The 24724-nt window shown below is 54.2% G+C and overlaps 2 protein-coding genes across 11 annotated transcripts in view; both read left to right on the forward strand.

The window, feature by feature from the left end:
• The first annotated feature begins 1244 nt into the window (after positions 1-1244).
• FLYWCH2 (FLYWCH family member 2) lies at positions 1245-11058 on the forward strand. 5 transcript variants are annotated; one of them, XM_053893955.1, is made up of 4 exons: positions 1273-1494; positions 2205-2369; positions 7736-8173; positions 9830-11058. In XM_053893955.1, the coding sequence occupies exons 3-4, from the start codon at positions 7843-7845 to the stop codon at positions 9931-9933; spliced, it is 435 nt and encodes a 144-aa protein (XP_053749930.1). In that variant the 5' UTR covers positions 1273-1494; positions 2205-2369; positions 7736-7842; the 3' UTR covers positions 9934-11058. The 5 variants fall into 5 exon arrangements, with proteins under 5 accessions (XP_019323830.2, XP_053749930.1, XP_019323828.2 ...); XM_019468285.2 differs by lacking the exons at positions 1273-1494; positions 2205-2369 and adding an exon at positions 1245-1266; XM_019468283.2 differs by lacking the exon at positions 2205-2369.
• Positions 11059-13784: 2726 nt separating this feature from the next.
• The window catches only part of FLYWCH1 (FLYWCH-type zinc finger 1), a 29150-nt gene continuing 18210 nt past the window's right edge, over positions 13785-24724 (forward strand). For 4 of the 6 annotated variants that reach the window (XM_019468290.2, XM_019468291.2, XM_053893751.1 and 1 more), the window contains exons 1-2: positions 17020-17171; positions 18860-18976. The gene's annotated coding sequence lies outside the window, so the exon portion shown is untranslated. The other 2 variants (XM_053893748.1, XM_053893749.1) reach the window with 2 other exon arrangements.

The following is a 24724-nucleotide window of genomic DNA, read 5'->3' on the forward strand; positions in this document are numbered from 1 at the left end:
ACGCCTGGCTGGAACTCACCAACCCAGAGATCATGACCTGAGCTGACGTGGGAAGCTTAACCAACTGAACCACCAGGGCCCCCAAAGGCACCATTTTAGAGTGGACAATTCTGTGCCCTTTAGTATATTTACAACCATCACTACATTACAAATGTAGTATATTTACAACCATTTGCAACCATCACCACTCCTTAATTCCAGAACATTTGCATCACACCAGAAAGATACTCCACACCCATTAAAAGTCCACATCTCCTTTCAAGCCTCCCCTAACCCCTCCTGGCACCCACTAATCTCCTTTCTGTCTGGATGGGTTTGCCTATTGTGGACATTTCCTGCGAACGGAACCATACAATGTTTGTCCTTTTGTGTCTGGCAGCTTCTGGGGCCGAATGATGCTGCATCGTGGGCATAGAGGACACTGGCCTATCCGCTCATCCCCTGATGAAGACTTGCGTCACTTCACATTCGTTTCACTGTTATAAATAATTCAAAAAGCCTTGTGGCTAAACCCGTGTCACCTCAGGGGAGGCCAAGGAGTGACAGTGCGATGAAACAACAACTAACTCAGACGCCTAAAGAGAAACCGGGGTAGGATGAAGACCAAACGAAACAGGCCCCGCGCCCTCGCGCACGCGACTCTGTGACCCGGGGCTGAGGCGGCCGGCGGCCGGGAGGGGGCGCGCGCGGCTCGGCGGCTCGGGGCCCGGCGCCTCCCCCGCGTGGGGGACACAGCACCCGCTCTCACCCGCCTTCTGCAGGGGTGGGCGCCGACGATCCCGCGGGGAGGGTTCCCCTGGGGGCGCCTGCAGCGCCCCCCATCCCGTTGCATTTCCCCATGACAAGCACCGCCCGGAACCGCCCACGCAACTCCTTGTTCGTACCCCCCGCTTCTCGGCAGGTCCCCCAGACACCCGAGCACGGGTCTCTGTGGATTCGGGTCCCGGAGACGTCCGGCGTGGAGAACAGGGAGGGGAGCGCGCGGAGAGGGGCAGGGAGGCGGACGACGGGCGGGCCCCACGCGACCTGCACCTGCACCTGCCGGGAGCCGGGAGTGGGGGGAGGGGACCACTTCCAGCAGCAGCTTTAGAGCAACGGGAGGGAGGCGCAGGGGAGCGGGTGTCAGCGCCGCGTGGGGTTTTCTAGAGAGGAGCAGCGTCTTCCCTCTGCAAAGGCTGAGGCCGCGCGGCCGGAAGACGGAGGCTGCGGCCGGGCGAAGGAGAGCGGGCGGACGGAGGGGTCTCCGCGGGGCTGGGGAGGGTCGCGGTGAGCCGAGGGCCCGGGGCGCCGTGCGGGAGTGGAGGCGGGGGCGTCCCCGCGCCTGGGCCAGGTGAGGGGACTGGGGCCGCTCCGGCCGTCACTCGCCAAGTGTCTTGGAAAGCAGCGCCCCGGCCCGCAGCTCCCCGCTGTGATCCGGGACCCCACCGCACAGGGTGCTCGGAGAAGGACAAGCGTCCAGGAGCTGTGGGCTGGGTCGGGCGGCTGGACCGAAAGGTAAGGGGGAGACCAGTGGGCGAAGCAGTGACGGAGGGGTGAGGGAGGAGGGGCGGGAGAGGCAGGGAGGAGGGGCTGGTGGGCGAGGGAGGAGGAGTCGGTGAGCGAGGGAGGGGCGGGTGCGGTGGGGAGGGATTGAGGGGCGAGGGAGGAGGGGCCGGCGGGCGAGGTAAGGGCGGGTGCGGGAGGGGGCGACGGAGGGACGGAGGGGCGAGGGAGGAGGGGTCCGTGGGTCTAGGGAGAGCGGCCCGTGCAGGAGGGAGGGGTCAAGGGGAGAGGGAGGAGGGGCCGGTGGGCGGGGGAGGAGGGGCCGGCGGTGAGGATGCTGCCTCGTCGAGGAAGCAGGGTTGAGCTGAGCCAGTGGTTTCAGTGAGCGTAGAGAACAGCCTCGGGTCGCTCAGGCAAGTGTCAGGCGCGAACGAGGCCTTTAAACGAAAGCTCTGGTTTCTTCCGCCGCTAGCGGGCTTCAGACCCCGGGGGATGTCCTGGGGTCTCAGTTAAACCCACACTCTGGTGCTGGGAGAGCCCCGCCCAGAGCTTGATTCTAGGCCTTAGGACCGCCGGCGCTCCGCCCCCAGGCGCTGTCGCCCAATCCCGGGCTGGCCCCGTCCCCTTCGGGAGTCGTAGCCCCGCCCCTCCCCGCGCCGATTGGTCAGGCCTCCAGTTCGGCTCTGCGAGGCAAAGACCCGGAGCAGTGAAATTCGCCCAAGGATTGCCCCCGCCCGGCCCTGCTGCGCATGCTCGCTCCGTGACCCCAGCTTGAGGTGACGGTCCGAACCGAGGCGGGGGCCCCAAGCAGGAGGCTGCAGGACCTGCCGCGGCTCCTTCGTCGGAGAGGGAGGTCTCCGCTGCCGCCGCCGCCCGACCGGTGCCCGGTGAGGACGGGCCCCAGTGGGCTGGGGAGGGTCCCGGGTCCCACGCGTGGCCGGGCCCCTCCCGGGGGTCCCCAGGGCTGCTGCTGCTGGGAGCGGGGATCCCCTGGTTCTGCGTCCCGGTGCTCAGGCCGCCTCCTGTCCTTCACCCCAGACTCGCCTCTTTTTTCCTGGTCCTCCTTCCCCCCCAACCCACCCGACCCCGGAATGAGCCCTGACACCCCAAGTCAAGGATCCTCACGTCGGTCTGCTTTTCCTTGACCACACCCAGTACTGCCCACCCCCCGCCCCCGCAGCCATCCTCAGTCTTGTCCCACTCTATTGGAGTTGGAGTTGTGACATATTGAGGGGGGGTAGACACCCCGCGGGGCTCAGAGAGGGGGTGGTTGTAATAATGGGAGGGGAGGGGAGGAGGGGCTATTTGGGTGCAGCAGAGACAGGTCTGACGACAAATTACAGTGTGTAAGGAGAAGTAAAAGTAAGATTCCGAGCCATGGCGATTAGGGGGAGGAGGCGTCATTGCCTGAAATTGCCACCATGGGGAAGCCCTTCCCTGTGTATCCACGGTAGCACTCCTCGGTCTTTTTGGATCGCTGCTGCCTTGGAAATCTCCCTGTCAGGATGTGTACTTGCACACCCATGTGGGCCCTTCATGCTACCAGCACCTAATCGCAGTCCCCCATGAGCCCCAGGGTGCAAGCGGTCAGCATCACCCGGACTTTTGAAAACAGCTTAGCCTTGCCTACCTGCTCTTTAGAACCTCTGCTAAATTTGCCACTATTCCCAGAGCACAGGTGAAAGCAGCCCGGAGCGGGAAGGGATTTGTCCGAGGTTGATGGTATTTTTCTCCCACACGCGTGGAGGTAATTCTATTGAGCCCTGGTTGAACCCCCATCAGTTGCTGGGCAGTGTTCGAATGGTGCCTTTCAGAACCTCGGGAACAAGGGATTGGACCTTGTATTGGTTACCAATTGCTTTCGTAACAAATTACAACAGATCTAGTGGCTTTAAACAACACAGCTTTGTAACAGTCTTACTGTTCGGAGGTCAGAAGTCTGACATGGGTTCTGGGTCTCCTCCGTGCAGACCAATGTCATGACAGCGGGTTAGGATGAGCGAGTGACTGGAGGCCAATGACAATATCAAACCACCAGATTTCAGACTTAGAGGGAGGGTGTAAAGTGAGTGAACTATTAAGTCCTTTGCTCTTTTTTAACTCATTTCTGCTTCACTTTTAAAAATGCTGTTGCTTCAGTGGACTTTCATGGAGTGAAATTTAACTTTCAAAAAATATATGTTAGGCTTAAAATAGCTGCCGCTCTAGTCTTCCCTCCACATCGAGAAAAGAAATTGCTAGAAGGTTAAGGATGACTCCAGAAAAGAGGCCGATCCAGCCGGCAGGACATGACCACCCCTGTTCATGGAGACACTGGACACCAGTTCAACCTATGAACTAGAAATTACAGACTTCTGAAGTGAAAGGCCCGTGGCACCTTTGTGGTCCATGTCTCTCCAAGTAGGAAAGACAAATGGGGTACTGGTAAAAAGTGTAGATTCTCGGGCCCCCCTCCAGCCCCCTTGAGTGGGGGTTGGGATCCAGGACTGCGGGTTTGTCACAAGAACCCCAGGCGCTTCTTAGGTATAGTGAAGCTGGGGCACTGCTGGTTGTAGACTTAATTTCCCTTTTTCCTAATAGATAACATTTTTAGGAGATCGTTCATATACGATGCAGTTCACTCGCTCATAGTGTACAATTCAGTGGCTTTTAGTGTATTCAGAAAGTTGTTTAACCATGGCCACAGTCATTTTAGAACATTTCCATCGCCCCAGAGACCATCCCCACCAGCAAACAACGCCTCCTCGTTCTCTCACTGTCCTCCTTCCCACCCCTAGCCCACCACACATCTGTGTCCGTGGATGGATTTTTCTACTCTATAGATTTTCTAGTCGCGAGGTCATTTTATTTTATTTTATTTTTTAATTTAAATTCATTTAAAATTTTTTACTTAGGCTCCCCACATGGAGCCCAATGCAGGGCTTGAACTCATGACCTTGAGATCAAGACCTGAGCTGGGGGGCACCTGGGTGGCTCAGTCGGTTGAGCGACCGACTTTGACTCAGGTCATGATCTCACAGTTTGTGACGTTGAGCCCCACACTGGGCTCTCTGCTGGCAGTGTGGAACCTGCTTCAGATTCTCTGTTTCCCTCTCTCGCTGCCCCTACCCTGCTCACAGCCTGTCTCTCTAAAAAATAAATAAACATTGGGGCGCCTGGTGGCTCGGTCGGTTGAGCATCCGACTTCGGCTCAGGTCATGATCTCGCGGTCCGTGGGTTCGTGCCCTGCATCCGGCTCTGTGCTGACAGCTCAGAGCCTGGAGCCTGTTTCAGATTCTGTGTCTCCCTCTTTCTCTGACCCTCCCCTGTTCATGCTCTCTCTCTGTCTCAGAAATAAATAAATGTTAAAAAAAAAAATAAATAAATAAATAAAACAGAAGACCTGCGCTGAGATCAAGAGTCAGATGCTTGGGGCGCCCGGATGGCTCAGTCTGTTAAGCATCCCACTCTTTTTTTTTTTTTTTTTTTTTTACATTTTTTAAAATTCATTTTTGATAGAGACAGAGCACAAGTGGGGTAGGGGCAGGTAGCTGTCAGCACAGAGCCCGACACGGGGCTCGAACCCACGTACCGCGAGATCATGACCTGAGCCGAAGTCGGCCGCTTAACCGACTGAGCCACCCAGGCGCCCCCGTAACACGTTTTGTAAATTGACAAATAATATCCATTGTATGCAGATGCCATGTTTTATTTCTCCATTCATCTGTTGATGGGTGTTTGTTTCCACTTCTTGATGCGTATGAATAACACTGCTGTGAACGTTCAGTACGAGTTTTTATGCGGACATTTGTCTCCACTTCCCTCGGGCACGTACTTCCTTCTCGTGGAGTTGCCAGGTCACGTGGGAACTCTGTGCTTAACCTTTGGAGGAGGTGCCAGAATGCCCACCTGGCTCTGCTAGTGGCGTCCCCGCCAGCGGTGCAGGGGGCTCCCGGTTTCTCCCCCTGCTCACCCCCACGTGTCATGGCCTGCTTTGTGTGTGTGCCTTCTATTTTTTCCATCCTAGTGGTGGAAAGGAGTATCTCGTGGTGGATTCGTTCCGTGTTTCCCTCCTGACCAGTGACGCCGAGCCTCTCACAGGCTTACTCGCCATTTGCCTCTCTTCTTTGGAGAAAGGCTTATTCAGAGCCTGTGCCCATCTTTAAATTGGGTTATTTGCCTTTTTGCTACTGAGTTGTAAGAGTTCTTTGTAAATTCTGGATACAGTTCCTTCAGCAGAGATGTGATTTGCAACAATTCTTTCCCCCTCTCTGGGTGGTCGTCCAACTTCCTTGATGGCGTCCTGTAAGGCACGAAAGTTTTACATTTTGATGAAGTCTCCATTTTATCTGTTTGTTCTATTTTTTTTTTAAGTTTATTTGTTTATTTTGAGAGAGAGAGAGCAAGGGAGGGACAGAGAGAGGGAGAGAGAGGATCCCATGCAGACAGCACAGAGCCTGACTCCGGGCTCAATCCCATGAACTGTGAGATCATGACCTGAGAAATCAAGAAATCAAGAGGTCAGATGCTCAACGTACTGAGCCACCCAGGTGCCCCTTCTATCCTTTTTTTTTTTTTTTAAGAGTATTTTAGGGTTAATTTTTGTATATGCTGTGAGGAAGGGGTCCACCCCTGTGGGGTTTCAACCGCACACCAGGGAGAGCCGGTGAACCACAGAGGTGGGCTGGCTCCAGAGGGACGCGCCCTGAAAACCAATCAGTGTGTGGGGACAGGAGCGCCTGTGGCGGGGCTTCCCCCGCGACCTTTCTCTGCCAGAGCTGCCCTCCCAGGGGAGGCATTGGTGGTGTCCTTTCTGAAGCCGGTCCCCACGTTCCTCCAGGACTGCCGTGTCACCCTGTGGGACAGCACGGGCAGGGCAGGGGCAGGACTGCACTGGAGGAGCGGAGGCTGGCACGTCCCAGGGCTGAACCGGGGGCAGGAGGGAGAAGCAAACACTGATCCCAGGGGTGCCTGTGGTCAGGTGACCCGTTACCAGGCAGATTGCCCTGAGGGACCGGGATGGAACTTGTAGGGAGCAAGGCACTTCAACCCCTCTTTGGCATCACACCTCTGACTCCTCTCACGGATGGGGTCTTGGGACACTTTGGAATACTGGCCCTGGCGCCGTCGGGTCATATGTATTGGGAGGGGTCCCAGGAAACAGAACTGCAACCCTGGTGGGATAAACAGGGTGGGCCAGGGGCGTGGGCAGGGAGGTGTCTGTGATCCTTGCCATCGCCTGGGTTCTGAGATGGGGAGGTGAGATGTCTGCTAAGGATGCGGTCTTCTTTCTGTGCTAACACTGTAAACGGAGAAAGACCCCGCCATCTGCCCACGCGGTCGCCCCATCAGACAAAACGGCCACTGCACCTGAGCTGATGCCCCGGGGCCCTGTTTCCAGGCCAGCCCTGCCCTGCCGTCGGCCCCTGTGATACGTCTTTTCTGCTTCTCCAGCCGGAGTCTGGGGAGCCCTCAGTGACTGTGGATTCCGCAGACGCCTCTGCAGCCCTGTCCCCCCCACAACTGAGGCAGCACCACCACCGGCTCAGGCGCAAGGTCGCTGCCCTCCTGGGGCCCTGGCATCTCCTGAGTGCCGGGTGGTCCAGGGCCTCACGCCCGGGATGGGGGACGGATCCCTGGGACACAGTGTCAGGATGAGGGCCACCGGGCATTCTGAGAGGGTCTGTGACCCGAGCCCATGTCCCAAGTGCTGGCCTCCGATGCTTGGTGCTCAGGAAGGCCGGGATGTTACCCTGGCTGAGGCACACCAGGTACTGTGTGGGGACGGGCTCCGGATCCGCCTCGACCAGACTCCCGGCTCTGCACGTCATGGCCGTGTTGGCCGTCCTGGAATGCCTCAGTGTCCTCATCTGTAAATCGGGTCAATAAGAATGATCGACTTTCATAACACGGGGCCAAGTGAAATGGGGACACCCGTGAAACCACATCACAGCCTGCTCAGCACCCACGGGCCTCTGTTCGTACGAGCTCACGGTACTCTGTGCCTCAGGGGTCCCGACAGGCCCCGAGAGCCCTGCATTTGGCACATTTTTCAGATGGGAAAGTGGAGTTTGGGTAGGCGAGGTGACAGACCCAAGGCTGCCCAAGAGAGGAAGAGGCCCAGGTTCTCCAGCTCCGTGCGGGCCCCTCCCCAGCTTTTCAGCCCCGGGGGTCCCGAGGCAGCGCCGTCTGCCTCGACCTCCACCCCACATCCATTTTCCTGAGCCCCCGGCCCAGGGGTGCCTCCACTGATGGATTTTGGCTCCTTCCTTAGGACGGAGCCCCTGGACTGCCAGGTTCCCTACCCGGGAGGAGGAGGAAGAGGAGAAATCCGTCTGCTGGGGCCTGAGCGTGGCCTGGGGGACCGACCATCGTCCCAGGATGCCCCTTCCCGAGCCCAGCGAGCAGGAGGGTGAGAGTGTGAAGGCTGGCCAGGAGCCGTCCCCCGAGTCCTCTGAGCCAGGGACTGATGTCGTCCCCGCGGCCCCCAGGAAGCCCAGGAAGTTCTCCAAACTGGTCCTGCTGACAGCCTCTAAGGACAGTGCCAAGGTGGCAGGGGCCAAGCGCAAAGGAGTCCACTGCATCATGTCCCTGGGGGTGCCGGGCCCCGCCACCCTCGCTAAAGCCCTCCTCAAGATCCATCCTGAGGCTCAGAGGGCCATTGAGGCGCCCCCCCAGGAGCCTGAGCAGAAACGCGGCAAGCTGGACACAGGTGAGGCCCTGGTCCCGAGCTCAGGGTGAGCAAGACCTCCCCGGGGCCGGAAGTCCCCTGACCACCTGGGAGCCTGGGGGACAGCTGGGCGTGGCTGGCTCTGGAGAGCGTGCACGTTTCTGTGCATCTGTGTGTGTCCTGTCCGTGTCTCTGTGTGAATCTTGCATGTATGTGGACGTCCATGCACGTTGTGCTTGTCTAAGGTTCTGCGTATGTGTGGATTTGCCTGGGAGGGTAAATTTGTGTGTCCCTCCGGGTATGTTTGTGTGCGTCCTTGTGTGTCTGTGTCGTGGGCCTATTTCTGTCCATATCTGCCCTTAGGTGTTTGTGTCTGGGGGGCTGGGGGCACACGTTTCTGTGCCAGAGTCTATTTGAGGCCCCGGGCAGAACCCCCATCGCCCACCCAGCTTAGTACAGGTGACCCTGGAACGTGGGTGCCTTCTCTGAGCGTGGAATCCTGAGAGACGCTCAAGGGAAGGGTTGCCCAGTGGCTGGGGAAGAGATGAGCCGGGGCCAACTGGAGGGTGGTCTGCTGTGTCCGGAGAAGACGGGGATGAGCCACAGTGGCTGGCCTCCACTTGCTGCCTATGAACAGGTGCCACCCCCTGCCCCGGAGCACACCCAGGTCTTTGGCCTGTCAGCCAGTCCTGGGAAGGGGAGGAGGCTCCTGGCTAGCTGGGCAGTGCAGGGAACCCCACTCACTGATGGAAATTTAGGAATGAGTGGCCCAAATGCATAGGGGAGGGACCCCACTGCTTCCCCTGGAGCTGAGATGCCAGTGCACCTGTGACAGGGGCATCCCCCGCAACAGGCCTGGAGTTTCAGGGGACCCAAGGGACACCTCAGCTCGCATCGCCTGCTGGCCGGAAGCTGAACTCAGGAGTTAGGGGACCCCACCCCCCGGAGCTTGGAGGCCCCTCTGTGGCGTGTCCAGCTCACCCTTGCGTGTTTCCACCAGCCAGTCCTGCCCCAAGGGCCCCCCCATGTCTATCTGCTCTCCAGGGGGTGGAGAGTGCCATCCCCATGACCTGTGAAAAGGCAGGGCTTAGGGAGCTAAATCTTGAGGCCACAAGCTGGTCACTGCAGAGGATGAACAGGGAGAATCTGGCTCAGAGCCTGTCACTGAGCTGGGTGGTCCCTTACACCCATATGAGACCCCTGCCCACTCCTTAGATCTGCCTGGGCTCTGGGACCATGTGGTCCCCAGCCCACACGGCCCCTTGGTGACAGTTAGAACAAAGCCACCCTTCCTCAGATGGAGGGCTGGATAGCAGAGCAAGGGCTATGTCTCAGGCTCCCCTAGGCAGGCACTCTTGGGCAGTGAACAACCCCCTCAACCTGCCACCCTGTGTTTTCTACACCTGGACCACAGACTTCTCCAGCTCTTAGCCTATCCCAGGCTGGGCGGTGGGGACAGTAGTGGGTTCCTGGAGCTCAGCCCTGATTTGGCCCGAAGTTCCCTGGAAATGACTCTAAGGGCCTTTGTGGCCCTGGGCTGGTGGCCTTGGGGAGCATGTCTCTGGAATCAGCAATGATTTCTGTAAGTCAGCCAGTGGCACCTCCAGAACATCCCCTGGCTGGGCTGAGAGATTCAGGCTCTGGGTTGTCCCCTCCCTTATCCTGTGACACCAGCCTGACTCACTCTATGTCTTCTAGATGGAAAAGAAGCTGGAAGGTTGGCAGGGCAACCTGCCCCCAGCACGGAGGTGGCCGGGGAGGAGTCCACCGCAGACGCCATCGTGCCCGGCACGGTCCTGTAACCCTGACAAGCGCGGGTGCGCCCTTACTGGGTCAGTGAACTTGGCTGTGACCTCTGCCTGGGACCCAGTTGCCAACTGATTTTCATTCTCAAACACCATGTAATTTTTTTCAAATCAAGCATACATTACTTTTGTAAGCAGAAAGAAACCCAAAAAGAATAAAAGAAGCTATAAGCCAGGTCCCATTATGGACAGGTTTAAAAACCTTCCATGATTTCGGGTCCTTTGAGACCCAACTGGGACCCCACCAGCCCTCACCTGGTCTTTCCTCAGGGGCTGCCTGGCCTGGGCAGTCTCCCAGACCCCCTGGCCCCTCAGCCTGGGGAACCACCAATGACTAGGTGGGGTCTTTGAGCGTTCTCCTTCCTGCTGCTCTTGGCCTGAAAGGGAGCAGTGGGACCCCCTGCTCTGAGCCCCAGGGAAGCCCATCCAGCCCCTTCCTGACCATCCCTCCAGGACTTGTTCCCAGAAGGCCTCAGCCTGCTCCTGGACCATCAGGAGGCTAGCCTCTTCCAGGGAGCCACACGGACTGACAGCTTTCCTCCACCCCGCATGGGGGACCTGTGTTCATGGCTACCCAGGGTTCTGCTGAGGAAGGGGTGGGCCTGGGGGATGGTGGGGGGGGACCCCGACAGAAGAGTATGACGGCCGCATTGTGTTCCTTCTGGGTGTTTCGGAGCTGATTCCCAGGGACCTCAGCCCCTCCCCCGGCACCTTGGGTGCCGCACCCCCTGGAGGAGGAAGTGAAGGAACGCACGGGTACCCCCCTGCAAGCAGAAGTCAGGGTTCCCCGGAGGCCCCCCCGACAGGAAAGGCTTCGGCCTCGCATTGCTTCCCCACACGTGGTCCTCATTTTTTTGAAAACTGCCATTGGGCAAAGGACACAGATCATTTCTAAAGAGTTGAGTCTAGAGGCCTTATGTTTTTAAACCTCATTTTCCCAAACGTAACCTGGGTCTGCAGACCCCTCCGAGGAAAAGTGAGTTACTCCGCGAGTCCCCTTGCGCAGCTCCATTTCGCTCCCCTCCTTTTACAGCTGGTTGTTTGTAACATTCATGTTCTGGAAGCGTCGTTTTTAAAGTTCCTTTGTCTTGGCTCTGTGTCTAAATAGATCTCCGTTCCTCACCACGGTTTTTATTTTCTGAGGTTATGCGTCATCCCCTGGGTGTGTGAGGTCACAAGGACACCAGAGGCGTTGGGGTGGGGGTGGGGAGTAGCACCTGGGAAGCAGGGCGGGCAGGGGGCGTGAGGAGAGGGGGCAGGCAAGGTGTGGCTTAGTCTGCTCCGCCGCTGTACCCGCCCGGACGACAGAGAGGACGGACCGGCCCTGCACCGGGCAGGGTTGCCGGTAGGCGTCCCCTCCCCGGGCGCTGGTGTGTCCCCGTCAGCCCTCCTGCCGCTGCCTTGGACGTCGCGGGCGGGGCCAGGTGCCAAGGGGTCCCCGGTGAGTGGGGCCTGTTGGACTCCTGAGTGCGCCTCCCCCTTGTGGCCCGTCGTGCTGGGTGCCGGTCATCTGTGTGCAGGGTAGTTGGTCCCACGGGCGGGAAGCCACCGCCCAGCCCAGCCGGGAGCCCACACACCCGGTCCAGCCCTGTCAAGGTCGTCTTCGAGTATTTACTTTGAAACCTTTCAAATTTGCACAGGAGCAGCATGGGCAACACCAGCTTCACCCTCTCCCCGTCCTGTTCCCGCCCCCTGACCTTCTCCCCTTGCTTCTCCCTCCTGCCACTTTCTTGACCCTTCACTTCTTGAGGACCTTAATGTCCGGCCCTGGGGTCCAGCGGTGAACGGGTCACAGCCTGGGCCTCCCTGAGTTTGACGGGAAACTCAGAACTCCCTGACAATGAGTCCGTGAAAACTGGGGCTGAGGCCGGACCAGGAGTAGGCCCTGTGCCCCTCGGATGTGACGGGGGGCGGGGGGGGGGGGGATATGACAGGGGCGCGAGCCCACACTGCTCAGGGAGGGAAGCCTGAGGAAGCCCCATGGAGGGAGCCAGCGGGCCAGGACGGAGCAGGGCAAGAAGGCCAGCCAGGTGGGAATGGTGGGCAGTGGCTCAGGATCTGGGGACCCGAAGGCCACAGGGAGGATTCCAGGCTCCTCATCGGGAGCCGGGGGCAGGGGAAGGATTTATGCAGAGGAGGGACACGGCCAGCAGGCCAGCATCGTCGTACAAAGCCCACAGGCACCATGAGGGGAACGGGCTGGAAGTGTCCAAACTGTGCACTGTCCCAGCGCTCTCCACCACCGCCTGGGGGAGAGGAGACACAGGGGAAATGGGGAGTGCCGGCAGGAGGCTGAGACTGGCTCAGTGACAGGCTGTCCAACCTGGGAAGGACAGCGCCACCTACCAGGAGGAGAATCCTTGCGTTGCTGTGAAAAGAGTCGTTCCCTCGAGTGTTAGACCGGGAAATCCTCAGGGGTCACACACCGATACCAACTCTCGGTCTCTGCGCTCCGGCCGGGTGGGCATTAATTATAATGAGGATCAAGACTGAAGAATATGACTATACACTTCCTTAAAAAAATAAGTGGGGGGGGGGGGGGCGCCAAGCGGGGAAAAAAAAGATAATTCATGGTGATTAAATACATACTGATTATGAGGAAATATTACAAGTATCTTCGGTAATTCCACCATCTAGAGATATGTCTAATATTTTTTGTATTCAGAAAATTGGGATGATGCAGTTCACATTTTTTCTTGATATATTGCAAACTCTCCCACACCGGCTTACCGGCTGCAGCACACCACCGCAAGCGACGGGACGTCCTTTATCCCACCGGGCCGGTGCCTCCCAGTCGCGTCCAGCCTGTCGACAACCCTTAAGTAGCCCCGGGTTTTCCCGGGACGAAGCTCTAAAGGGGAGATTGCTGCTCCCGGGGAGGACCGGCAACTATCGTCCTCCCCACGGCCTGTTTGGGCCCCCGCTCAGAGGCGTCCGTGCCGACCGACACCGGGGCTGTCACCGAGAAAATGGTAATAATAATAGCGACAGCAGCAGCGGCACCGTCCGCTTCTCTCCTGTGAGCGCAGCCTCTGCGCGCTCGCGCGGGCGGAGGGCAGGTTCCAGCCCGCCCACACCCGGGGCTGAGGCGGCCGGCGGCCGGGAGGGGGCGCGCGCGGCTCGGCGGCTCGGGTCCCGGCGCCTCCCCCGCGTGGGGACACAGCACCCGCTCTCACCCGCCTTCTGCAGGGGTGGGCGCCGACGATCCCGCGGGGAGGGTTCCCCTGGGGGCGCCTGCAGCGCCCCCCATCCCGTTGCATTTCCCCATGACAAGCACCGCCCGGAACCGCCCACGCAACTCCTTGTCCGTACCCCCCGCTTCTCCGCAGGTCCCCCAGACACCCGAGAGCGGGTCTCTGTGGATCCGGGTCCCGGAGACGTCCGGGGTGGAGAACAGGGGGGGAGCGCGCGGAGAGGGGCAGGGAGGCGGAGGACGGGCGGGGTCCCACACGAACTGCACCTGCACCTGCCGGGAGCCGGGAGTGGGGGGAAGGGACCACTTCCAGCAGCTTTAGAGCAACGCGAGGGAGGCGCAGGGGAGCGGGTGTCAGCGCCGCGTGGGGTTTTCTAGAGAGGAGCAGCGTCTTCCCTCTGCAAAGGCTGAGGCCGCGCGGCCGGAAGACGGGGGCTGCGGCCCGGCGAAGGAGAGCGGGCGGACGGAGGGGTCCCCGCGGGGCTGGGGAGGGTCGCGGTGAGCCGAGGGCCCGGGGCGCCGTGCGGGAGTGGAGGCGGGGGCGTCCCCGCGCCTGGGCCAGGTGAGGGGCCTGGGGCCGTTCCGGGTGTCACTCGCCAAGTGTCTCGGAAAGCAGCGCCCCGGCCGTGATCCGGGACCCCACCGCACAGGGTGGTCGGAGAAGGACAAGCGTCCAGGGGCTGTGGGCTGGGTCGGGCGGCTGGACCGAAAGGTAAGGGGGGGACCAGTGGGCGAAGCAGTGACAGAGAGGCGAGGGAGGAGGGGCGGGCGAGGCGGGGAGGAGGGGCTGGTGGGCGAGGGAGGAGGAGTCAGTGAGCGAGGGAGGGGCGGGTGCGGGAGGGAGGGATGGAGGGGCGAGGGAGGCCAGAATGAATGCCAAAGGGTGAATGAATTTTTCTGTTTGCCATTTTATGTTGGCATAATTTCACACCTACAGGAAAGCTGCAAGAGTGCAAAAGCATTCCTATATGCTCTTCACCCAGATTTCCCAAAAGTTAGGAATGAAACCAGCCACAGCGGCAGTATTTATAATAGCGAAATTTAGAAATTCAGTGTCCACCAAGAAAAAAACTAAATTGTGTAGCTAATCATATGTAAAATAAGCCTACGATATAGGCGGTGTTTACACTACAGAGTTAAGTGGAAAGGCAGCGACATGAAAATAATTGCTATGGAGTGTTTTCTCACGGATGCAAAATTTAAAACATTCATTTTCAAAAGATTGGAAGGAGAGATAACAACTGAAAACTCAAGGGACCCAGAACCGCCAAACTCATCCTGAAAAAAGAACAAAGCTGGAGAACTCACAGTCTCTGGTTTCAAGACTTACTAGAAAAGAGCAATAATCAAGACAATATGGTACTCGTGTAAGCAGAGCCATAAACCAGTGAAGTAAAATTGAGAGTCCAGAAATAAAGCCTCAAATTTACGGTCAACTAATTTTCACCAAGGGTGCCAAAATAATTAAGTGGGGGGAACAATAGTCTTTTTTTCCACAAATGGTACCCGGGCAGGGGAAGGGGGGGGGCTGGGTGGCTCAGTCTGTTGGGCATCCGATTCTTGGTTTCAGCTCAGGTCATGATTCTGGGGCACGGGTTTGAGCCCTGCATTGCGGGCTCTGCGCTGACAGTGTGGAGCCTGCTTGGGATTCTCTCCCTCTCCCTCTGCCCCACTCCCACTTTCTCTCTCTCTCAAATTAAAAGAAAAAAAGAGCCTTTAATGCTTCAAAGCACATCATCTCTCAACTGTGGGCAGTCAAGTGAGGACAACCTCCAAAACAGGACAAAGTTTTTGCAAATCATATATCTGAATGGCACCTGTATACCTAGACTATATAAAGAATTCTTAGGCTCAATAATAAAATGACAACCCAACTTTAAGTTGGCAAAGATCTGATGGACATTTCTCCAAAGAAGCTATGCAAATGACAAGTATGTGAGAAAAGGCTCCACGTCGTCCATCATCAGGAACGTGCAAATCAAAACCACGAGATACATTTCATTTCTACTTGCGTGGCTCTGCTCAGAAAGACAGATCGATAACAAGCATTGCCGAGGATGGACAGAAATTGAAATCCTCGTCCACTGCTGGTGGGAATGTGAAACGGGGCAGCCACTGTGGAAAACGGTCTGGCAGTTCCTCAAATGGTTAAACAAAGAGTTACCACATGACCCAGCCATTCCATTCCTAGGTGGACACCCCAAAGAACTGAAGACGTATGTCCACACAGAAACTTGTGCATAAATGCTCATGGCGGCGGTAGGCATAGGAGCCCAGAAGTGGAAACTACCCAAATGGCCATCAATGGATTAATGGATAAAAACAAAAACAACCCCCCAACGCAGATGAATGGATATACAAATTGTAATCTGCGTACGCGGTACAATATTATTTGCCCATGAAAAAAAGCAAAACACTTCCACAAGCTGCAAGGAGGATGAACTTTGAAAACACTATACTAACTGAAAGAAGCCAGACCAAAAAACACCACATATCGGATGATTCCATTTATATGAATGTCCAAAATAGGCAAACTACAGACAGAAAGCAGATGAATAGTTACCGAGGTGCAGGGGCGGGGAGCGGGGCAGAGAATGGGGGATTTCACAGCGATTGCTAGAGGTTTCTTTCTGGAGTAAATGTTCTAAAATTGATTGTGGTGATGTGTGCACATCTTTGTGAATATACTAAAAACCACTGGAATTGTACACTTTAAATGGGTGAACTGCATTGTATGAGAATCATATCTCAATAAAGCCATTTTCAAAAATGAAACAATAGTAAACCATTTATGTGTTAACTTTTTTTATGAGAAATTACTGTATTTACCAAAACAAAGAAATACAGTGAGAGGAGTGGAATTGTTTTTGCAGTTTTGCAAATCTCTTTAAAGTAAGCCTAAGGTAAGACTAGAGATTCTCACATGTGCTTTGGCAATCAACCTGTTACATCAGTCACGTCGCCTTCTTTGCAATATTCCACAGGGACCTCCAGGAACGCCCAGACTACACTTTGAGAACCATTTCTCTACTGTAAAATTTCTATTTCCCCGTTTGTAATTAATAACTACCTTTGGGGTTATGTAAATACTCTTTCCTGGTTAAACGTTCACTCTCCAGTTTTAGCGGCCATTGAGGATTTTTGCTCAAATCGGGTATTAATTAGGATGGCTGCCAAATGCTGATTTTCTGCATCATCCCTTCTTCATTTTTTACTTGGCTTTCTACTCTAAGAACGAGCTTTTCCTTCTCCCCATCTACTTATCTACATCAGTATCGACTCGTGGATTCTTATTTTATTCAAAGTCATAATCCGTTATGATCATTATTTACTACTGTGGTTTGAATCTCAAACTGCCCCAGCTTTGGGGTGGGGTCTTGGAGGGTTTCAATGAGGTGCGTAAAAAATGTCCTTCTGCTGACTAGAGAAAGTGACAGGTCTAATACAATATGTAAACAAATGCTCCCGCTTAGCGAGCACGGAGGCAAACCTTGGTGGAGGCCCCGGGGGTCTCAAGAAAGCCCTTCAACTCACTCACGTGTCCGAGAGCCCCCGCGCAGAATCTCTAGTCCAAGCAGCGGGTCCGACCGACGCCCCGCCCCCGGGCGCCGCCGCCCAATCCTAGGATTGCCCCGCCCCTTTCGCAAAACCTCGCCCTGTATCCCGGCGCCGATTGGTCAGGCCGCCAGCTCGGCGCGGCTCACGGAAGAGCCGGAGAAGCGGAATTTGTTCACGGAATGGGGCCCCCCCGCCAGCGGCCCTGCGGCGCATGCGCGCTGGGAGCCCGTTTGGGCGTTCCAAGAGGTCGGCTCTCCTGCGGGGAGACGCGCGCTCCTGGCCAGCGGGGCGGCGCGCCGGCACGAGGCTCGCTCCCGAGAGGGCAGGTGGGGGCGGGGAGCGGGCGCTCGGGTTGTGGTGGCCGGAGGGGCCTGGGCCGCGAGGTCGACGCCTGTGGTTCCGGCGGTCGAGGCCAAAGGACCCACCGCGGCTTGGTCGCCGGAGAGGGAGGGGTGCGCTGCCGCCGCCGCCCGGCCGGTGCCCGGTGAGCACGGGCCCCAGCGGGCCGGGAGGGTCGCGGGTCCCACGGCGTGGCCGCGCCCCCAGCCAGGCCTCCCCGGGGGTCCCTCGGCTTCTGATACTGGGAGGGGGTGGTCACCCGGCTCTGCGTCCCGGCGCTCAGGCCGCCTCCTTGTCCTTCACCCGAGACTCGCCTCCTTTCTCCAGGCTCCTCCTTTCCCCCAACCCACCCGGCCCGGGGACTGTGCCCTGAAACCCCCAGTCACCCCACGTTCGCCCGCCCCCCCCCCCCGGCGGTGTCCGCCCCACCGGTGCTGACCCGTGCTGGCACCCCAGCCCTGTCTCTTCTGTGGTGTTCTGTAGGTCCCCGTGACCTTGCACTTTTTGCTATTAACATCCCAGCTTCCCCTCTGCTTATGTAGATTACCTGTGGTGACTTTCAAACTTTTTTTTGACTCACCCTACAGTAAGAAATCTGTTTTACATGCGAAACTTGTGCTGTAGATGTAGATTACTGAAAGATAAGTTTGAAGGGAGAAATTACCCTAACCTCTCCCGATTCATCCGGATCTACTCTACCTTTGTTCTAATTCTATTCTGTTCTTCCCATTCCAAAAGGCTATTGTTAACCCATTACTTTGATTTTAGGACCTACTGGTTCTGACCAGTTTTAAACCCTTGCTGTAAGCCATCAGTCTTTGGTTTCCTTTACTTCTTCCCTTTGGGGGATGCTGACTGAGTTCCAATAATCAGATAATCACGAGTAACCTTCAATCCTAAAGAAAGGGTATATTTTTAATATTTTGACATTTCTGCTTCTCGGGGCCAAAATCACTTCAAGGACTTGACTTGAATTATCTAGTTGGATGCCATCAGGCTTATCTTGTTCTTCCAAAAGCTCTGTGGGTCTTGGGGAAGAGATAGCGTTTATCTGGATTGTGGGGTGTTTATACGGAGAGGGAGACGATTTTTTACTGGACAGAGAAATAATTAAAGTTCAGCTTTAGGAAGATTAACTGGTTGGTACTTCGTAGGGAGAATGGGACTGGCTGGATGCCGGATGAGAGGGCTGTTAAGGAGTGGGTGGGGATCAAAGCCGGGCGGTGATGTTCAGTGGGAGGGCGATAGAAGGTGTCATGACCAGGTATACATGACATGTGAGGATACATCAGTTCCGATAGGGAAGGAGTAAAAATAGCTAAGATTCTGGGATGCCTGGCTCAGGTTGTGAGTTCCAGCCCCACGCTGGGCATAGAGATTACTTAAATAAACAAACGAACAAAAAGCTAAGATTCTGATCTGGTGACTGAAGGACTTGGGCTGAGAGGACCAGGAGCTAGAATCTTTCCAGTGCCCTCTGCCTCTCTAAGGTGGTCTGAAGCAGTGGCTCCCCTAGGCCATTCAGCAATCTTAATCGCTAGGGGCAGGGCCACTGGCACCCTCATCGCCTTCTGGAAAGGACACCTGTATGCACACACAGAGACCATGCATATTTCATAGGAAGGTCTCGAGTCAGTCAATGAACACCTCTAACCCTCTAACCCTCCCTAGTGTATGTGGGAGGGGAGCGGCAGTTGGAGTCACCCAGGAGCTTTTTCAAACATCAGGGCCCCTGAGCCTGACAAAGAACTCTTTGTTCTTGTGAGATGACTTTACGGTTTATAGAAGAATTTCACATACAGTATCTGATTTGCCACTTTTCCTGTTTCACAGGGAAAATCAGCCCAGAGAATTGATGGGATTTGCCCCAGGTCTCCCACCCGGCAAGCCAGCCCTAAGGACCCGGGTACTGGCGCATGGGGACGGTGGCTCTCCCTCTCGTGTGTAAAGGTAATTCTGTTGATCCACTGTCAGCTGCCTCATGAGGGTCAGCCTTTCGGGACCTTACCGCTTAGGGCTTGCCTCAGAGGCACGTCGCAGCCTGTAATACCGTGTGTCTCTTGGGTGCTAGGTTTACACTGACCCCCAGTGCGCAGCAATATCAAAGGAGGCAGCTTGAGTATTGCATTCGAATTGCCCTGTACCTTGCTTCTGGTGGGTGTCGGGGGAGAGGAAATAAGAGAGCGACGAATCCTAAACCATGAAGCTTTCCAACTTTCCATTTACATCTGCCCGATTTAAAAACACTCCAGTCATTCAATAAATCTTCAGTGAGTAAAAATTGAATATGACAACACGAACACGTTAGGGGCTCAAGTATTTACCTCAAAGCAATAGCCATCCCGAATTAAAAAAATATATTTAAATCCACCCGGAATAAATATACACACGTATAATAAAAGTTTCCTAAAATAATACCCAGTTATACTTCATGCAGTGCAGATTGATATTTCACATGTAATTTTAAAAACTGACCGGAACAAACAAAAATAATAATAAAATAAATAAATAATAATAAGTTAATTAATTAAAAACTGACCGGAACCAGAGGTTAAAGGACCAATGACCTGAGCAATTAGAAAGCAGAGTCTTGGGGACGCCTGGGTGGCTCAGTCAGTTGAGCGTCCGTCTTCAGCTCAGGTCATGATCTCATAGCTTGTGGGTTCGAGTCCTGCATCGGGCTGTCTGCTAACAGCTCAAAGCCTGGAGCCTGCTTTGGATTCTGTGTCTCCCTCTGTTTCTGCCCCTCCCCTGCTCACTTTCTCTCTCTTTCTCAAAAATAAATAAACATTAAAAAAAAATTTTAGCAGTCTTAAACCAAAACAAAGGAAATAAAGCTGTTTGACACAGATGTAAAGTGAACACATATGGAAACTTATACTTAGCTCATTAACCAACAAACCAGAAAGATCTAAAAACCAGTGTGCAAGAGATTCCAAAGAAAATTCTAGAAGACTATAGATACTGAAACAAATGTGCACATGGAGGCAAAACTGGCATCTTCTGCAGTGGGAAGAATAATTTGCATGTCTATACGCATTTGCACGGGGAGAGTTTGTTGCCTATAGACGAGAATAATTTTGCATTGCTCTCGGTTATCTACACTGCAGAGTTGTAAAAATAGTTCAAAGGCTAGAATCCTATAACCTGGAAGGCGTGTTCTAGACAGCCGCATCGTCTTCCGCTGAAGCACAAAGCTTCTTTGCAGTCTCATAACCTCCATGAAAGATACTTCTAATCTTAAAATAAGGCCGGTCTCCTTAGATTTGGCCTGATTGTTCGCGCAGGTACAGCGTGTTAATTCACCATAAAGGCCTTCTTGAGTTTGCCTTGTTGGCAACCTTCATAAGGAGTCTCAGATGGGATTTGTAAAAATCTGGTATTTGCTATCTCGTGGTATAAAAGCTATGCTCAAGAAGCTGTCTCCCTCAGATTTCATTCATACTGCTTGTAAGTTTGAGCAAAGTCCTGTCTGTATTCTTGAGGTCCCCCAAATCCCCTAAGGTATCTGACACTTGTTAAGTTGTTGAAGGATCATTTCAGGAAAGATAAAATCATGACTCTCCCACTGCTATAAAATAAACAAATATTAGTGATTTTATTTAATGCATTAATGAAGGAACGTGCACAACGTGACGGATTAAATGAGACAATGTATATAAAATGCTTCATAAGGAGCCCGGCACAAAAACAAAATAAAACAACAAAACAAAAAAACCTTCAAATCCTTCTTAGGTTGGCCACCTGTTTCTCAAGGGCATGTGTTCAAGTGTTTCTCAAAAGCAGGAGTCCATGGTCCACCAGTGCTGGAGCCTCATGGGGTACTAGTTAAAAATCCAGATTCTAGAATCGCTTTCCAGACCCTCCGTCAGCATTTTGGATGGAAATCCCAGCATTCGCATTTTAATCAGGTGCCCTGGGGAATTCTTATGAAGACCAGAATTACACATACAAATAATTGTAATAAAACGTGCGTGAAGGGGCACCTGGCTGGCTCATTCGGAAAAGCATGCAACTCTTGATCTCAAGGTTGTGAGTTCAAGCCCCACGTTGGGTGTAGAGATTACTTAAGAATAAATACTAAAAAAAAAAAATGCATGAAAACTATACTTAGACTAATATCGATGGACTCTTTCTTTTGTATTTCATTTTTTATGCATTGATCTTAAGGAGGGTTTCTCGTCCTTGGCTCTGTTGGCATTTTAGACCAGATGCCTTTTATTTTTAATTTTTTTTTTTTTTTGCTTTATTTATTTTTGAGAGAGAGACAGAGTGTGAGCAGGCGAGGGGCAGAGAGGGAGGGAGACACAGAACCTGAAGCAGGCTCCAGGCTCCGAGCTGTCAGCACAGAGCCAGATGCAGGACTGGAACCCATGAACCACGAGATCATGACCTGAGCCGAAGTTGGACGCTTAACCGACTGAGTCACCCCGCTGCCCCGTAGACCAGATGCTTCTTTAAGCGGGTGTTGGAGAGGCTACTCTGAGCCCTGGTGGATGTTGAACAGCATCGTTGGCCCCTACCCGCTAGTTGCTAGTAGCGTGCCCTGCCTCCCAGTCGTGACGACCAAAAGTGTCCCTGGACATTGCCAAGCGTTGCCTGGGAATCACATCACCCTGATTGACAGCCACCAATCCTAACCCACTATATTGATCCTTATGGTCAGAATCCTCCACTTGCAAAAGGCTATTTTCACTTATTTTAAGAGGTTCGGCCCTGAGGGCAGACACAGCAGTCTCGAGCGGTGATTCTGTCTTTGTTGGCCTTGCTCTTGGCCACAGGGACCGAAGACCAACGAACCCTTAATTCCTCCTCCGAGATAGGGAAGAATAGCGCACTCTGACAAGGTTATCTGGAAGAAGAAACCGTGCGTGCAGAGCCCTTCAGGGAGTGCCAGGCACACAGCTGTGTTTGGTAAATATTAAATGGTGAAATCACAGTCCTTTAGACTCTCGGAGGATGTGTCAGTCAGAATGCAGACGGGAGAACAGAAGCCACCGTACGATTTCAGCTGGGAATTTCCGTGCGGTCCCTGGTGGTGGAGGAGATGAGGGGCCGAACCAGAAACTGAGCAGCCCAGACGCTAGCAGTGGCTGGATGCTACCGACACAGCAGGCCGAGCGCCCAGGGCCCCCAGGGAGACCCTGCGAAACCGAAGCCGGAGCAGACAGCACCGGTGGAGCCCCGCCCAGCAGGTGGTTTCGGGAACACCCGCAGTGCCTCCCACTGGCCAGATCAGCGGGAGGGCACCGTGACAAACCATGAAAGAGCTGGTTTGTAGGGACACATCAGTGCCTCGGACGACTTACTCTGAAGGCCTGACCGCAGCTCTGAGCCTCAGCTTCCTCTGTAACAAGCGCTTCTTACCTCAAGCCTCAGCCGCTCAGGGCAGGAAGAGGCACCCCATTAGCGCGGCACCAGCTGGGCCTGGGTTTGAGTCTCGGCCGAGCCGTGTCGTCCTGGGCCGCTCGCTGAAGGCCCCAGAAGCAGAGCGGGGAAGAGTGATGGTGACCCTCGGCAGGGAGATTGCTGGGTTACTGTACTGAACATGTGGGCCGATGCCAGAGTTCTATTTCCGGCTCAGGTCCCAGGTCCCAAGTCCCAGGACCAACAACAAGGCTCTGGGCGGAAGGGTGTCTCCCCTGTCTCTTCTACCCTCTGACCCTCATCCTCTCTCATCCTTCCACCTGGAGGTTTCCATCACTTGTTTTCTCTGTCATCTCCCATGTCGTCTATAAGTTGAAACTTGGGTTTTCGAGAATGTTTTAAATTTAGGCTTTTAAAAGATTGCAAAGGAGCGCCTAGGTGGCTCAGCCGGCTAAGCGTCCGACTTCGGCTCAGGTCATGATCTCGCGGTCCGTGAGTTCGAGCCCCGCGTCAGGCTCTGTGCTGACAGCTCAGAGCCTGGAGCCTGTTTCAGATTCTGTATCTCCCTCTCTCTCTGACCCTCCCCCGTTCATGCTCTGTCTCTCTCTGTCTCAAAAGTAAATAAACGTTAAAAAAAAAATTAAAAAAAAAAAGATTGCAAAGATAGTACGATGAATTCCTATGTACCCGTCACCCAGTCTATCTGATTGTCAGCATCTTACCTGATGCCGCTCTGTTAACCTGACTCTGATTTCTCCAGCTTGTTCCCAGCATCCTTTTCCTGTTCCGGCATCCCATGATGCATTTAGCCATGATCTCCTCAGTCCCCTCCAGTCTGTGACAGGTCCTCAGCCTGCCCCTGTCCTTGATGACCTCAGCCGTTTTCAAGTGTCCTGGTCAGTTGTTTTGTAGACCGTCCCTCCATGTGGCTTGTCCGATTAAAGCGGGGGTGTGTGTTTGGGGCAGAAATATCACAGAGACGATGTTGTGTCAAGGAGGTCATGGTGTTGATGTGTCTTTTGGACGGTGAAGTTGACCTCGATCGCTTAGGGGGGTGTGTTACCATCATCAAGTTACCATCTTACCCTTTGTAGTTAATAAACATCTTGGAGGGAATGTGTGAGCCTATGTAGGTCCCACAGGGATTTTACTCTCCTTGATTTTTATTCATTTCTCCGTTCTGTCGTTTTTGTTAACTCTTTAATTTCTTGTGTGACACGTCACGGGAGAGTTACGGAGTTGAAGAAAAAATTACCAAGCGAGATGTCTCCCGTTTCCCCAACGGTACAAAGCATTCATGCACATTGTACACAATTTAGGAAAACGAAAGAAATGTAAGGAGAAAATAAATCACTATACTTACTACTTTTAACATTTTGAGATATCTCTTCCTAGTTATTTAAGGTTTGTTTTTTTTTTTTAAGTCATGAATACATACAGTTAGTCTGTAATTGGTGGCTGGGAGCAGAGCTGGGAAGAGGCAAGAGAGGAGGTGTGGGGGCCGAGGGACAGAGGCCACAGCAGTGTCCCAGTCATACTTTGGCTTGTTTTTTGGAAAAAGCTCAGAAAAGATAGTATTTTCAGAATTTGTTAACCACATCTGCTTTCTCACTAAAGTTTTGTAAATACAAACATTTTTGGAAAGCTTGACTTATTTTTGCTACAGGGAAAAACTCCCAGATACTGCTTTGGAAACATTTGGGTCAGACGTGTAATTTTTACCGTAACTTCGTTTTAAGGAGCAACATCGCCATCTTGTGGCCTTTCGGAGCATTGCCGCTGAGGGTTTAGATTTGTGTTCACGCCTGCTCTGGGCCTACATTACATGGCGATTTCAGCCTGGCTCTATCAGATCTGCAGGTAGGGCTCCAACCGCCCCCCCCACCCCCCCACCCCCCCACTGTAAAGTGGGGTGAAATAGCAAACAACATGTTGAACGCAGTTGTATGCCACTGAGAACAAAATGTCTGTTAAGAGCACTAATCCAAGAATGAAGATAGCTGTGCATTTGAGGGCAGGATTATGGGTGATTTACTAGTGTTATGTTCTTAAGATTTAAAAAATATTTTTACATAGTTTTACAATCGAATATTAGCAACTTACAAAATATCCCAAATATAATCCATGCTGGGGCACCGGCATGGCTCAGTCGATTGAGCATCCGACTTTGGCTCAGGTCATGGTCTCATGGTTCGAGCCCCACATCGGGTTCACTGCTGTCCATGTGGAGTCTGCTTCAGATCCTCTGTCCCTCTCTGTCTCTCCCCCTCCCCTGCTTGTGCTTCCTCTCTCAAAAATACATAAAAGCATTAAAATACAATATACGTGTGT

Source organism: Panthera pardus, unplaced genomic scaffold, assembly GCF_024362965.1.
Source record: "Panthera pardus isolate Hobbes unplaced genomic scaffold, ASM2436296v1 HiC_scaffold_4, whole genome shotgun sequence".
Taxonomy (NCBI): Eukaryota; Metazoa; Chordata; class Mammalia; order Carnivora; family Felidae; genus Panthera; species Panthera pardus.

Excerpts from the sequence above, each read along its gene's own strand:
- FLYWCH2 (XM_019468285.2), top strand. The coding sequence starts at position 7,843 with ATGCCCCTTCCCGAGCCCAGCGAGCAGGAGGGTGAGAGTGTGAAGGCT. Across the intron at positions 8,174-9,829 it reads ACGCGGCAAGCTGGACACAG|ATGGAAAAGAAGCTGGAAGG; the intron begins GTGAGGCCCTGG and ends TATGTCTTCTAG.